The sequence below is a fragment of the Stegastes partitus genome, unplaced genomic scaffold, assembly GCF_000690725.1.
Source record: "Stegastes partitus isolate 25-593 unplaced genomic scaffold, Stegastes_partitus-1.0.2 Scaffold31, whole genome shotgun sequence".
NCBI classification, from domain to species: domain Eukaryota; kingdom Metazoa; phylum Chordata; class Actinopteri; family Pomacentridae; genus Stegastes; species Stegastes partitus.
The window spans coordinates 936,896-953,121 of NW_007577762.1; the positions used below are offsets into that span (position 1 = coordinate 936,896).

At 39.0% G+C, this 16,226-nt stretch overlaps 1 protein-coding gene across 1 annotated transcript in view; it reads left to right on the plus strand.

The window, feature by feature from the left end:
- Positions 1-622: 622 nt before the first annotated feature.
- The window catches only part of lrrc7 (leucine rich repeat containing 7), a 47,950-nt gene continuing 32,346 nt past the window's right edge, over positions 623-16,226 (plus strand). The window contains exons 1-10 of the mRNA XM_008299770.1: positions 623-811; positions 4,659-4,776; positions 5,069-5,147; positions 6,081-6,170; positions 7,355-7,411; positions 9,223-9,286; positions 10,114-10,188; positions 10,331-10,475; positions 11,661-11,733; positions 14,536-14,665. Coding sequence (XP_008297992.1) covers positions 623-811; positions 4,659-4,776; positions 5,069-5,147; positions 6,081-6,170; positions 7,355-7,411; positions 9,223-9,286; positions 10,114-10,188; positions 10,331-10,475; positions 11,661-11,733; positions 14,536-14,665 — 1,020 coding nt within the window. The remainder of the gene's footprint in view (positions 812-4,658; positions 4,777-5,068; positions 5,148-6,080; positions 6,171-7,354; positions 7,412-9,222; positions 9,287-10,113; positions 10,189-10,330; positions 10,476-11,660; positions 11,734-14,535; positions 14,666-16,226) is intronic.

Here is a 16,226-nt window from a genome sequence, read left to right on the forward strand (position 1 = left end):
CTCATCGTGTCTGCAGTTGTTCCTGCGCAGGGCTGTGAAGGGCTGGAGCCCATCCCAGCTCAATATGCACAAGATGCACTGTGCTCACAGATGATATGTCAGACGATGAGAGATACAGAGTCATATGAATGCTGTCATTTTTACACCCTCAGACTTAAATTAACACTTACAAATTTTCTCTGCACATTATGAATTCTTTTTTTTTGCAGATGGTGTCATGTGAAAATGTGTTCCTTTGTGCCTTCATTTATTTCATTACTCATCAAAAGCACCAAACTCTGTCAACATTAATGAATTCAGCTCACAGGGTTGATGCCACAAATTTAGTTTGGAATATTTTAGACAAAATCCCACACATGAATTTTAATGCCAGCTTCATAGTTAATCTCTGCTGCAGAAACATTTTTAAAGCTAGTTTGATATTTCCGACCCTTTGTCATCTTTTAGTGATTCCGCCTGGGCATGTAGCGCTGTCAGACCGACAGCGGCTTGTATGTAGTAAGATAGTGACTGCATCAGATATAAGCAGCCTGTTGATGTTCATGACTTGTATTCCCCCTGAAATTATTCTAACATCTTTTTTTGCATTTCTTCTTTTTGCCTTATAGTGCAGTGTCTGGAAATGACCACTAAGCGGAAGCTGATTGGCCGGCTGGTGCCGTGCCGTTGTTTCCGTGGTGAAGAGGAAGTGATCTCAGTGTTGGACTACTCCCACTGCAGCCTTCAGCAGGTCCCCAAGGAAATCTTCAGCTTTGAGAGAACTCTGGAGGAGCTCTACTTGGATGCCAACCAGATTGAGGAACTACCCAAGGTAGCTGTCTCTGACTCACACGTTAACCTCTTCCTGCTCTACCTTTCTTTCACCTGACCGACTCTTTTTGCCTTCTCTCTAACTTTTAAGCCCTGTTAAACATTACTCTACTGCTACTCACCTCCTGCAACCTGATGCCCCCCTCCTCCCCTCCCTCGGTGCCTGCTGGTCAAACACAATCCATGCTGAATCTTATTCACTGAGTCATGCTCTGCTTTTCAGGAACACTGAGTTTACGTTTACAGTTCAGCACTCACAACTGCTCAGTTCAGCCACTGTTTTACTGATCTGCTTGCTACTAAGAAGCGTCATTGGTGCAGTGGAGGGTCAAGGGTCTTGCACAAGGCCACCTGAGGAGTAGTGCTAAAGGAGCCAGCAGTGTCACGTTTTCTATCCAGATATATGTTGCTGTTTCTGCAGACTTCTGCACAGTACTGTATTTGATGGAGAGTACTTCATATGCGTTTGACATTTTTAGCTCGATTCTTTCATTAAAGTACTTTGAGTTATTCTTCTTTGTTGAATCTATGTCTTAAGTGTGGCCACATGATTTGGATGTTATCAGCTCATTTTATCATCGCAGATCATTCCCATGTATGTGGGCCAGTATAGACTTCATCCACCATCTAGCAGGCTCAGTAAGTGGGTTATCATTCATTCTGGCCGTTGATAAATAGAATATAACCCCGATGATGTCTGCAACCTCTTGCGGTTGTGTGAACAAGAGCATGTACAATCTCCAGTGGCGTCGTCACCCTGGAAATGTAAAAAAAGGAGTCCCTTTTAAACCTTAACAAGTAATTTTTGTTCCTAGACTGCACCAAACTGGGGTCTATGGGTAGATGGACTAGAGTTCAAAGAGCCTTTAGACAAAGAGCAACAGAAAACAGTGAGTTATGTGAGACATAGGGTGGCAGACAAGTCAATTTATGGCCACATCACCACCATGTGCAGCATCCCAGGCCATCTGAGGCTTTTACAAAGCCCCCATGTGAGCAGTGCTGAGGCGAAACGCCCTTCTAATCTTTCAAGGAGAATTACAGGTGCTGTTTATAAGAGTGCCGTCACTTTTTATTGATATCCTGTCCTGGTTTAAATGACAAAGATGTTGAATTGGATTTCTAAATTTAGCCTGCATGAATGGAGACAGTCTAATAGGGTTGTGTGAGAGGCGGGCCAAACTTGCATTCAACTGACAGAAAAAAAATAAAAAGAAATGTGCTCAGCCTTGACAATGTGTATGTGTGCCAAGATTGTATAAGAGCTATTGAGTGATTGGCCTTTATGTAAGAGAGTTGGACTGCTCCTTACCTGTGTGTGAGTACTGAAGTGACTGTGTTTGAGTGTAGTGGCCTTGTGTGACCTGTTAGCTCAGAGCAGCCATGCCCATGTCAAGCTGTACAGTATGTAGCCCTTTGCCGTACAATTATTTAATTCCATAAATGTCTACATGCGTTCCATTTCATTGTGAAAGTCAGATGATGTGGAAGCTTTAAAGACCCTACATTGACGGTGGGAGGATGTCTAGGTGACACATAGCACAAGATCCACATATTTAAACTGCTCTCTCTTCTTTTTACAATTTTCCACTTATTGTAAAAATCATAGAACACTCTAGAAGTGTTTCGACATGTTTAATGTGATTAGAATTTTTTTCCCCCAACTGATATTTTAATTATCAACTCTTTAGTGACATTATACTTTATGTTAACTTGAAGTCAAGTGAGGAAACTAAGGGAAAACAATGAAAAGCATTTGTAAGGATCATCTCTTGAACTTCTTTTAGGGTTTTACCTTTCATCTAAATTCTGAGTACCTGTCCAGTTTCCCATCCTTGCACTTCTCTCCCGTAGAAAAACTAGATGTAATGCCATCCTATCTGCAAAACTGTGTAGAAATCGTATGTCAAACTGAAATTTTTGCACATTTGGTTCAGGTTATTTATGTTTTTGTTTTTGTAGTTGGATTATTGCAGTCCATCTTGCTTTTATTTAAATAAACCAATTGTCATAATGAATGAGAAGATGTACTGCATCGCGTCACTCGTAGAATAAGGCCTTTTATTTTTATACTTTGCTAGTTCAGTTTGCACCAAGAAGTCTTGTTTCGCCACCTTTAACACTGACTAGGCTCAGTCTCCCAACGTTTCATCTACTTTTAATACATATTTGAGAAACAAGTTGATTAAGTCTTACACATGAAATCTGCTAAAATTGATTTAAAAATTCTGATTTTACAAAGAGTTAAAAAATCACAGGATACCTGCTACATCTGTGACTGGTCATCTGATGTAAAACTGATCACTGTCATATTCCTGTGGAAACAAAAACATGCTACATGCTATCACACCTTTTTAAAAACAGTTAAGTATATGAATGAATGCCAGTCACGCAAATCCCCTCCTTTCCCTTTCATGTATACGAGGATAAATGCCTATAATTACAAGCAGATAAGTGCATGTCTGTTAGTTTCAGTCTTTCACTATCATCAGGCTACACTGCTCCATATTTTAAGCTATTCGTGGTAAAGATGTAGGAGTAGCTGAATAGTAGCCTCACAGCTGTTAGCATCATGATAGACTGTTAGTCACACTGACTTAGCAGTAGCCAGTCTCAAAGATGCGTTGGTGGCAGTAAGAAGAAAAGGTTTTAATGTTCTTTGGACAACAAAATGTATTCTAACTTTTAAAACATTTATGCAGGAAGTGGTACTTTAGCAAACAACAAAGTTATTACTCAGCTAGCAAACAGTTGTGCTGGTAACTGTTTTACAGAAGGTAAGCTAATTATGCTAATGTTGCTAATGATAGCTTGCTACCTTATGCATAGCTGTAAACAAGTACCAATAAAATAAATAATGTTGTTTTAATTAATGCTAACTCCCTGTATTATCAATGTTGGTGTGAAGCTATGAACCTACATTATTGAGTCACTTGGAAATTACTCCTTATAGTAATTAGGTTTTAATGTGTTTTGGACAACAAAATGTATTCTAACTTTTAAAACATTTATACAAGTACAGGTACTTTAGCAAACAACAAAATTCTTGCTCAGCTAGCTATCTAGCAAACAGTTGTGCTGGTAACTGTTTTACAGAAGGTAAGCTAATTATGCTAGTGTTGCTAATGCTAGCTTGCTAACCTACACATAACCTACTACAATTTTTGTTTCTTACTGCCCTTTTTTAACCTTTCTGTTTCTCTCTTGCTCTCTCGATATATATCAAGAGGTGAAATGTGACTCTAGCGGGTAAAATCAACGGTTTAAAGCTCCTTGTAAAGCTTCTAAGTGGACCTTGAGTATAGCCTACTTTACCATGTAGTTTTTGTTTTCTTTCTGGCAAGCTTTAATGTAAAATGTATATATTAATGTAAAAGCTAAAAACAGTTTTGTTGCTGCTTGTTTAAAATTTTCTCCACTGCCCTCCTTAGTTTTGAGCTCCTGTCTTGTTTTGTGTTGTTGTATGTGCAGCATTTCTGAATCTAAACAGCATTTGCTTGGTATTTATAATATATCTGTACACTAAGCTGTTTTTATGCATTCACTTTCACTCTTGTATATATTTTGGAATTTGCATTATATTTCAATTGAGGGCTCCATTCTCTGGATGTTTTTGCTTTCACGCTTGTATGTGTTTTGTCCTTAGGGCCCACCGTATGGAGGAGATTAAATCTGCATTATTCATACAAAAATGCAGCTACAATGGCTCAGCTTTTCCACAACATTAAGTGATGCAGGCCTGCAGCTGACTTTCCGAGCTCTGTCCTTTTGTACCTTTCTGTTTGAGGTCTTGGAGATTTTGCCAGCGGACTGTGATATTCCTTTGTCATTCCTTTGTGTTCCCATAGCAACTCTTCAACTGCCAGGCCTTGAAGAAGCTGAGCATGCCCGATAACGACCTGTCCAACCTGCCCACCACCATCGCCAGCCTGGTTAACCTCAAAGAGCTAGACATCAGTAAAAACGGTAAAAAAATTGATGACAACCTCAGCCTGAACAAATATGAAAACAAGCAAACAAATAATCATAAAAAAATAATGAGCAAAGTAAAAATGTGCTGCAAACTTCCTGGCATTTTAATGGCTGATTGCAATCAGGAACATTTCTAAAAAATAAACAAAACATCTCCATGAATGATTTGAATGAAAATTACTGCTTTCCCAGATCCTGTGAAGTTGAGCAGGTGAAACAACTTGTGAGCTTCACAGTCAAAGTCTTATGATGCAACGCTTTTCTTCTAACTCTCTCTTTCTAACAGGAATCCAGGAGTTTCCAGACAATATAAAATGCTGTAAAGGTCTGTCGGTGGTGGAAGCCAGCGTCAACCCCATCACCAAGTAAGGCACTAACACACACCATCACTGCAGAACTGAACCAGTGACTGCCTGCTTTGGTCTGTGCTTTGATGGCACTGAATGTTAATGTTTAAAAAACTGGTTTGCGATAACACCAAAACCAAAAAGTGTCTGACTAATTATTCTGAGCACAGAACGCTGGCTATGTCACTGTAAAAATAAATACCTCTTTCACACTTTCAGATTGCCTTTTTTGGGGACATGCTTTTCTTGGGAAACGTTTTGATGGCACAATTTTATCAACTAGTCTGAGTAGACCAGAGCTCAGTTCAAGATTATTTGATAGCTTTGCCACATGTTAAGCTTTTGAACTGATTTTTTTTCTGCCACAGCTCGAACACTGCTTTTGTTTATATAATCTGTTTTTACTTATGCAGATCTAGACATTTCCAGCACCACAGGGAGGCTGAATATTTCATAACACGTGGCAGCAACCATAAAACCTGGCCCCTGTGTTCATATCTCGTTGGCTCAGTTATGTTAAGTCAATAGAATATATATAAATATATATATATATATAAGTACCCCAGTAAAGTGCTGTTATTGTTCACCATTATGCTTTCAGCATCAGGTGTTACGCTTGTAATTGCTGTTTTCCTATCGGCTGTGTAATGACCATGAAACAAAGCTGGACTCAACCACACGGTTTGCTGCAGACTGAAATGCTTCTTCTACTTTGTGTGTGTGTGTGTGTGTGTGTGTGTGTGTGTGGAGGGGGGGGGCAGCAGATGAGTCATCTGCAGGCTAACAGCAGTTAGCTGCTTCTGCAGAGGTTGTTATGGGAACATTGTCCGTGCCTTATTCCACAGAGGCCGATCAAGGACACACACCTTCTTTCCTCGTTCCCATTCTTTTATTGTTTCTTTCTTTCTCCCATTCTCCGTCTATCTATCCCTTTCTCTCTCTCACCTCCAGACTCCCAGATGGTTTTACGCAGCTCCTGAATCTGACCCAGCTCTTTTTAAACGATGCCTTCCTGGAGTATCTGCCGGCTAACTTTGGCAGGTAAACTGATGCATGTGTGTGACTCTATTGGACTGTTTGTGATTAAATATTGAAGGCAACAGAGTCCTTTGTTCAGTACCTCTTGTGTGGGGGAATCTTCATCACAAAAATGTTCACATACAGCTGGGCTGAACAATTAATCGATTTTAAATTGAAATTGCAGTTTGAAAAAAATGCAATTAGCAAATCAGCACATCTGACCCAGGATTTATTTTTAATATTGTTATTTCAACTTGATTACAGAATGTGCAGTACTTAGATGCTGATGATCAATCACCCACCCACTTCAGGATCGGAGATTATTTAGAGAAAAGTTGTATTATTTTCTTTGTTTGTTTGTTTTTTTAAGTATTACTTTGTTTCTTTTACTCAACACGTTTTGTGGTAATTGCTTTATCTCATGTATTCATTCATAGAGCAGCTCATGTTTTGATTGTGTCTCATGTGAAAATGCTCCATTCCATGTTTTAAATCTGTCTGTTATGCAATGAATATTGAACTTTAGCTTTTAAAAGTTATATTTCAGATAGCACAATATATCAGAAACATCACAATTCGGTATTTTCCTTAAATGGCATGTTTGATGTTGTTGAATGTGTTAGCGTCAGTGCAACGCTTAAGTTTTCTAAATATGGGGCAAAAACATGTTTGTCTTGTTTTCATCATGCATAAGTTATACACTTTAGCACAATCAATCATTTGTCCCTCCGTACAATGACTCATTTGGATGCTACTTTTTAGCATTTTATCCAAGTAAACATCATCTTTTACTGTTTTTGGTTTGTTTGTTACCCAACTTTTTGCTAGAAGTTGGGCAACAAACCAACAACAAACCGGCCAATTTGTAGATCCTGTTACTGTGAGGGAGCGCAGCTGACATTAGAAACTTCCGGCTGGAATTGCGTGAATTGCTTTAAATGGAAGTGACAGAAATCCACTGTATTTGAACACAGTCATGGTGGTGATCATCTGGTATCCTGTGAAGTCATGTTTTGTCCAACATTACCAGGTTGTGATTGCACATAATTATGATGAGGAAATGAGTTTGACACTGATTTTGGAGTTGATGAATTAAATTGGGCTTGTTTTTCCCTCGTTTTATGTTATTTGGCCTTTAGTAACCTTCCTGCTGATAACTGTTGCACTAAATTCAGTTTGGGTTTTGTGTGCCTTCTGTTTTTCAGACTCTCCAAACTACGGATCCTGGAGCTGAGAGAGAACCACCTGAAAACCATGCCAAAGTGAGACAAACTGCCATATATGTGTGTGTGTGTGTGTGTGTGGGGGGGATAGAGAGAAAGAGTGAGAACGACGTAGAGGTTGATTTTAATTTTGCAGCTCACACACACACACGCAGACGCTTGATGATATTACAGAGTGTATGCTTGCCTTCCCAGGTGTCCAGATTAAAACTATATTTATCCCTGGCAGGTGTTCTTGAATACTGATGAAGCCTATTATAGCAGGATCATGTCAGTCTTAACAGTTTTAAGTGTTTAACATAATGCAGCTGAATTTATCCCTCTGTTCAAGAAGGGCCACTAGTCCAACTTTACTCAACAGAGACAGCCTTTAAAGTCGAGTAACAGAGACCTTAGTTACAAGACATTGTGAAAAAGTCCTGAATAATACTGCTAAGTAATCGAGTACATTCACTCAAGTACTGTAGTTAGGTATAGTTTTAAGGTACTCTACTTGAATACTTCCAGTTCATGCTACGTTATCCTTCCACTCCATTTCATCTCAGACAAAAATATTGTACTTTCTGCTCCACTACGTTGATCTGACAACTTTAGTTACTTACAAGATGAACATTTCACACAGCGGATATTATAACAAGCTTTTAAAATCCATCACATAGTTCAGGATTAAACCATTGGATTCCTTTTTGTTCTTTTTGCAAGAAGCAGTGTGTAGTCAGGTTCACAATTCAGATGTCTGTGAGTTGTTAACAGCTCAACCAAAGAGTGAGTTTTTTTTCTTCTAAACTTCTTATATGGTTTCATTTTAGCTCATTTTTGAATGTTCAAATGAACCAACATCTCACAAAAATCTAAGTTAGAGAAAAAGTCCAATAATTGAAAACAGATTTCTTTCCTCTCCATCAATCATCTGGCAAGCCTTTAGCTATATGTCCTATCCCTGTATGTAAAACTGGAAATAAAGTAGCTCCACCAACAACAGTCACATGCAGCTTACACACTGATTGTTCACCACTAATAATATAATGATGTCATATATAGTAATATATCAATCAGAGGGACCAAAACAGTACTTTTACTGTAATACTTTCACCAAATTCTGCTGCAAAACCTATGTATTTTTACTTCAGTTGGATTTTTTAAATGCAGGACTTTCACATGTAATGAACTATTTTTACATTGCTGTATCAGTGATTTTACATAAGGAAAGGGTGCATGGGGATCATGTCACGGCTTTGCAACAAGTCTGCCTGAGCAAAAAGAAAAAGTAGTGTGTTCAAAATATAAATGAAATCGTACAAAATTCTGCTCATGACCCTGATACACATATGCTGATATTTAATCTTTCTTGTTGCACCCTAATCCTTATTGGGGCAACACAGGCTACTGAAGAACACCATATAAATCACGCCATCAAGTGTCAATCTGTGCACGTTGACACTGTTGGGATGTGGCCTTGATATTATTTTGTATCTTGAAGCCAAACTGTTGCTTTAATTTGAAACATTTGCATACACAACATGGTCAGTGTGGGTTTACAGTAGTTTCCTTGAACACCAAACCTTGTTTTGTTTGAAATTCTCGGATGATGGACGTCACATCCCACGGGCCATTATCAGGGCTAGTTATCCACAGCTTAGAGCCACACTGCAATAAATATATTTAAATTCAAGCAATAATACATTGTAGTGCCTACAGTAACAACAACATTATCATGTTCAGCTTCAAATTGAAGTATTAAAAAGGTTAAGTTTGTACTGCACAGTTTTACAGTATATAAAATGTGAAGTTGACTTACAGTATGCCATAACTGTAGTAATCGTACGAATGAGCACATCTTCTCCTCTCAGGTCCATCCACAGACTGACTCAGCTGGAGAGGCTGGATCTGGGTAGCAATGAATTCTCTGAAATGGTGAGACCACTTTCATGTTTTGCAATTTAACAATGTGGATGTTGCAGAATTAATTTGTTCAAGTGCCTCCTTGATGGTTTTGTGTGACCAGTTAGAATCTAAATATCTACATTTTTACACAGAACTGAAAATCCAGTATTTGTCACCGAAATGATCCTTGATGGTCACATGAAGCTGAAACATTCATGCCTTAATTGTCATGTGTGTATTCACCAGTTAAAAGTCTTTACTGGTGAAGAAATTGACTGAATATTTTGAAGGGAGAAAGGCAAGACTCCAAAGGAGGAAAGGAAGGTCGGCAACACAGATGCCGTGTCCCATTTCAGGGGACACCATCTTCAGAGTTCACATTTCAAGACCCAGTGCAGCATATGGTGAACCCTCTGTAGACCATCTTATCTAGTGATGAGGCGCGGGTTCAGTCAGACCCTGAAATGGGACACAGCGACAGGAAGGGAGGAGGGAGGACGGGCTGCGTGAAGACTGACAGGGTGGGACATCAAGGTCAGACAGGAAGCTGACTATGACGGGAGTAGGTTGGCTCTGCGTTCTGCTTCCTGCCAAGACAGAGAAATCATGGAGGGAGTGATTGCCAGTCTCACCCACTCTGCCAGCTTTTTATTTATTTATTTCTGCCAGTCGTGGTTTGAAGATGGACTCAAGTTAATTTCTGGATCACTACAATACACAATATAAATGCTGAGATTGTGCCATTTGATGGTAATGGATAATAATTAATTGTTTTCCTATATGTAACTGTATATCTGTTGGTTTATGCTATATGTGTTCAGTATATGAGAATGAGGATTCTTCTGTCTGCTTGTTAGCCAGAGGTGTTGGAACAGATCCACAACCTAAAGGAGCTGTGGCTGGATAACAACTCTCTACAGTCTATACCAGGGGTAAGAAGACTTTCAGCTCTCCCAGTGACAACAAAAAGCATTGCAGGAGATCACAGCCGACGATCTTTGAGACTTTGCTCATTCATCTTTTCTCTGTCACTCTTTCAACCGCCCCTTCCTCTCCTTGCCCTCCCCACCACAGTCGATAGGGAAGCTCCGTCAGTTACGGTACTTGGACCTAGCTAAGAATCGTATTGAGCAGTTGGACACGGACATTTCCGGGTGTGAGGCCTTAGAAGACCTACTGCTATCCTCCAACATGCTGCAGCACCTCCCTGACACTATAGGTACACACACATTCACACACACAAACACTTACAGTCATTCAAGAGAGTCAAGCTGTTACCTACTATCACTGTCTTTGAGAGAGCCATTTGAATACACTCCTGCTCAAAAGTATGCTATGAAACTCTGGAAATTGTTCTTATTGGAGAATTACAAGAGAAGATTAAGACTACTCTGATATCTGTAAAATAAAAATGAATACAACCAGCAGCTAGTTAGCTTAGCTTTGTGTAAAGACTTAAGAAACAGTTAGCCTGACTCTACAAGTCCTTCTTTGGTGATTGATTGAATCCCTAACTGTGTCAAAGTGTGTTAGAGTTGCATATTTCAGTGTTTTCAATTAAATGAAATGAATGAATGAAAAATACTTTATTTATCCCAGAAGGGAAATTCAGTTCAATTCAATTAAACCATCCCTTCCTGTTTAAAAATGGCTTCAATGTAACTCTACATTGACACTTTCTGTAGATTTTGCAGATCTATTGAGTCCCCGTCTCTCTCTGCACCGCCCTCTCCCCTAATTACTGCAGCTTGAGCACACCAGCTTACCTGTGCCTCTGCTCATAACGTTGCTATACTACAGTGGCTACACAATGGGAAATTGTAATATTGGAGTAATTCAGTCCTAAGTGTTTGTACTGGAAATCATTTGTAAAAAAGAATAACAATGCAGAGAGCCCCACCCTGCAAGTTTACAGGATTGGTTCCTTATGTGTGCTGTCTATGAAAGCCCGAATCTGTTAAAAATCTACCTTCCCCCCACTCTACCCCTCAACAAACAAAAAAGGTTATACTATGTTAAGTAATGAACTTTAGAGGAGCTAGTAGGTCAATTTGCTATCTTTTGACAGTCGGGCTACTTGTTTCCCTTTATTTCATGTCTTTAAGCTAAGCTTATTTAAGCTAATCATATTTACGATCCAGAGTGTCATCAATCTTCTCATCTATTTCTCAGCAAAAAAAAAAAAAAACACAATACGGCATATTTCTCCAATTTTGAACTATTTCTACAACTCTCATTGGAACTGTGTGGCAGCTGCAGTGGAAGACTGTGTTTGTACTGTACAGATTGCAGGAATTAGTGTGTTTGGATGTGTAAGTATTTTTTTTAGTTTTGAGTAAACTGGGAGCACAGTGTATATTTGCTTAAAGAAGAGAATGACTTTGCGTATGTGTGTTTGATGTAGGAATGTTGAAGAAGCTGACAACACTGAAGGTAGATGACAACCAGCTGACCTCACTGCCTAACACCATTGGGAGGTAAGAAGCCTGCCCACACTGCCATGAAAAGCTAGCAAAGCTAAAATTGAAGCCAGATTCACGTCATATGCAGTAGACTTTTGTTTTACTTTAATGCCACCTTCAACAAAATCTTTAGTCACACAGCAGGAGATTGTTTATCTTTGGTGGGTCGTTGTTTTCCTTGTTTATTACTGCTGTGTTGTTATGCTGGCTGATGATTGGGGGGTTCTGTGTGTTGTGTTTGCTGCGTTGCCGTGGCTTAGTGCGAAGCCCAAGCAAGGGTGAGTAACTTTAGCCTCCTGGTTCCAGGGGTGTGTTCAGAGACAGACTGATGTTCAGCCGCGTTGCAGATACAAAAATACGAGCTTGCTGCCACATGCTATCAATGTGGGAAACATCTTACATTCATATGAATTACATGCAAACATAAGCAGATCTTTACATTTCGTTCATGGTCGGACATTTGGACCTAATATTTGAATAAAATCCACATCTGTAATTGCTAATGTGCGTGAACCCAGGCCAGCTAAAACCTGGAGGGTCGAGATGGAAAATGATTGCATGTAAAATGATTAGAGCAATGCGATTACCATAATTCTCATTATTATCAATCACAGTCCAGATTCTGTCACAGTAATTGCATTATTTCCTTTTGAATTAGGATTAATATTTCGTTGGATGAAGCAGGAACATTTTAGACATCTGAATTTGAAAGTATTGTTAGGGAGTCTCTCTTTCATCTCTGTATAGATTTTTATAAGTTAGTGGTTGAAATTTTCCGAAAGAGCAACAATCCAAACAAGTAAGCAGTAACGAAAGTGCTACATTACATCAGTTTACGAATGAATGTTTTGAATTAGTTCTGTTTTACACATGCGTAGGTAATCCGTGTGACCATTTAACTCTCTATTTGACACCAACACTTTCTGCAAGATTTGTATCTGAACGCACTGAAAGCATTTTGTCTTCCTGAACAAGTCCCAGGTTTTAGCCTCAATAAGTAGTGCTGTAGATTCATTACGTCCCCTTAAAAGGTCCTTTTCTTACCCCTTTAGTTTTTTAAGTGTTTCTCACTAATGATGTATGTGATCCCTTCATCATACTTGTCTACACACAATAATTCTATATTCCTAATCAGTTACTTAATTAAAATTATTTACATGAAGTCCTAGTAAATGCAGAATTTGTGGATGTAAGACAGCCATTCTTGTACTACATAGCCTGCATTGGTTCAACAGGATGCTGTATAATGCTGTTTATTTACACAAAGTACACAAAACTGAATCTATAAGTCTAGTGTCAGTCAAAGTGTAAAATATCTTTACTGAACTTGAAGCTGTTCATGGCTGATGTCTCTGAGCTTCCTCTGAAGCAAAACTGCAGCCTTCATACTCAACAAGAGGGGCCCTTATGCATACTCTGTACACAAAGGAGATTTGAATCCAGCGACTCAAGTCTTTAAGCGATCTATCATTGAGCCCCTGTGCTTCCTTACAACGCCTGTTCTTGAACGTACAATTATGGTGCTGGTAGGCAGATAGCGGCTAAATAATCTTATGAAAGTTGTTAAAAAGTCATATTTGATAGGTTTAACTTTAGCTGTACATTTTTGAAGAAAAAGAGAGCGCCATTAAAATTTTTTTCTTAATTAGGGATATAAGCAATGCTAAGGAGAAAAGAACGATAGCAAATGTGACCTTCTTCTTAAATTTTAATATGGGGTATGAAATTTCTCTCCTCTCCTCTCCTCTCCTCTCCTCTCCTCTCCTGTCAGACCGTATGGTGGCCCAGATGGTCGGGTCTATTGGGAATAATAACAGCAGACTAATGCAATGTTAACAGTGACAGTACATTAATGTAAAAGTGTTGTCTCATTAGCATTAGCCTGCTGTTAGCGTGATGCTAGGCCAACGAAGGCAGTCAAAGGGGGGGTCAAGGTGTCCTGTTGAGGGCCTGCTATGGATGTTACTGTATATCTAAGTGTTTTGGAGAGGTTGAGATCTAGGTTGAAGAATTTCCAACATCAAAGGCGGGAAAATGAGGATACGTGGGCATCAAATGAGACTCAATTCCTTAAAGCTATTAATTTATGGATTGGCTGATTGAATAATTGACTGCTTCTTTAATGTGACGATCTTTTCCTTCTCTCAACACTCTCCACGTATAAGTTGTTGCCAAGTTTCCTTCTCATCGTAACATGTTAAAAGATAGGCCTGGGGTCATTCTTTATTTTTATTGCTGTCAACAAATCCCATGAAAAGAGTGAAACTAACCAGCATTCTCACATTTCTGCACCGATGGAAATCTGTTTTTTAATTTAAATTTTGTTTTTTTAAAAAACAAAATGTCCTTAAACATCTTGCAAAGTGTTACTTAAACTGGAGTAAGCTGTTCATGTGTTTGCTTTTTTCAGCTGCAGATTAATGCACATTTGGTGTGTCAGGATGGTGTGTGTGTGTGTGTAGGGGGGGGAGGCTGACTCAAAGTAAACAACAGTATGTGTGTGTGTTTGTGTTCATAGTAAAAAAGAAACATGTTACCAGGTGCAATGATACAGATCACTGGTGTGTTTTTGAACAGCAATGGTACTAAGTGGCACAAAGAAACACAGACAGCACTTGCTAGTAAGATCAGTTAATTCCTTGTTTTAGTCTTTTCACAGAATTTGTTGACAGTTGTAAAAACAGAGAATGTGGCCATTCTTGTCTTTTAAAACCTGTCTGAGTAATAAAATAGTGCAGCAGAGATTTTGTAGCCTGTAGTATGATTTCCTGTCTGTCTTATCTCCTCCTCCTTCCTGCCTGTTTTCCTTTCACCCAGTCTGTCTCTGTTGGAGGAGTTGGACTGTAGTTGTAATGAGTTGGAGTCGTTGCCTCCCACCATCGGCTACCTGCACAGCCTGCGGACCTTCGCTGCTGATGAGAACTTCCTCACAGAGCTGCCCCGGGAGGTAGGGAGATCAGCACATCATAAACACTCACTTATTGCAGTGCTGGCCTTGATATTATTCAGAGTTGAAGAGATTAGTTGAATAAATGATTAGTTGGTCAACAACAAATTAAGTGATAAATTTACTGCCTCGAGCATCTCAGCTGTGAAAATCTTCTTGTTTATCTATGAGATCTAATTTTATTTCTAGGATAGGGTCCTGTTTCCATTAATTTGCTGTTGCTGAAAGGCTTTTATAACTAAAAATCTGCAGTAAGTGTTGAGTTTCACTTGCAGCAACTTATTTAAAGTCATGGCAGAGTGGACAAGAATGATGAAGTGGTGTGTGACAACAATGTCTCTCACATATTAAACAATAGGATGATAAGAATGTTGCAATAGTATGCTCAGCTTCTTTTTCTTTCTTTTTTTTTGACCTCAAATAGAATCCACTGTTGGTTGGACTTTAGTCTGACTTAGCAAACATAGACTTAGGGTAGAAGCGAAAAAATTCCCTCCGCACATTTTACACATCGTTCTCCTCCCCTATTGTCATATCCATTTCAACGTTTTCAAAATACATGCTTACATGCTGTCAGAGGTAATTTTAATGGTGATGTTAGCAACACTTCATGCAAATGTTTCACCAAAACAATTTCCCATGACTATTTAGCTGGGGCACCATCGCTGCATCCTGGGCTTGACACCCCCCAAACATGATTGTAATTGGCTTAGAGAAATACAAACAATCCAGAGTTTGTCCCCGCTATACCAGAGCAGTACTGGGGTGCAACCAGACTATTCTCCAGCACTGACACAGCATTGTGGAGATAGGTCCAGCTATGTAAAACTATTCAGACATTAGATGAAACTGACTGAGTGATGAGAATTTCTCCAGATCTTTTGACATTTTCTGGAACATTAACCAAAAAAACTCTTAAGTCGCTGCCTTAATATTTCTGTGATCACATTGTCAGATAATTTTTAGAAAAATTCTTAAAAGGCTCCGAGTCCTTAAAATTGGCTGTCTAGTCCTTAACTCCATCTTTCATGTCCTAAATTAAACAGACATGGATTACTGAATCATTCTCTTGTATTAAAATGAAAATTAAGGACACCTGCAGATGAGGTGACAGACGTTAAGCATGACGTTGATGTTAATCTTTTTGGTGGTTTTCATGAGACATTAGTGACTCCAGCAGGATAACGTTAGGTAGTGCCACGTTAGGCTGTTTGCAGCCCACCATTGGAACTAAAGAAGCTGAATCTAAACATTATTGAAGCACTAGCTGTTCAAACAGCAAACAAGGAACAGTGATACACAAATAACTGTTTATTTAAAACTAAGATAGTGATTTTGCTTAGTTGTTTGGCTTAAACTTTGAGAACTTAGCTCACTATAATGAGGGTTATAAAACAAATGTAGCATCTAATTATAATGTTATGGATAAGATGGTGCTCTATTGATGGAGCCCTGTACCATTTTGAGTCACTTTTGTGGGTGTCTCAATAAAATGCCTGGCAGTAAAAACAGGTTCTTCATGAGTGTTTTACATTTTGTAAATGCAAGGTCTTGAATTTCA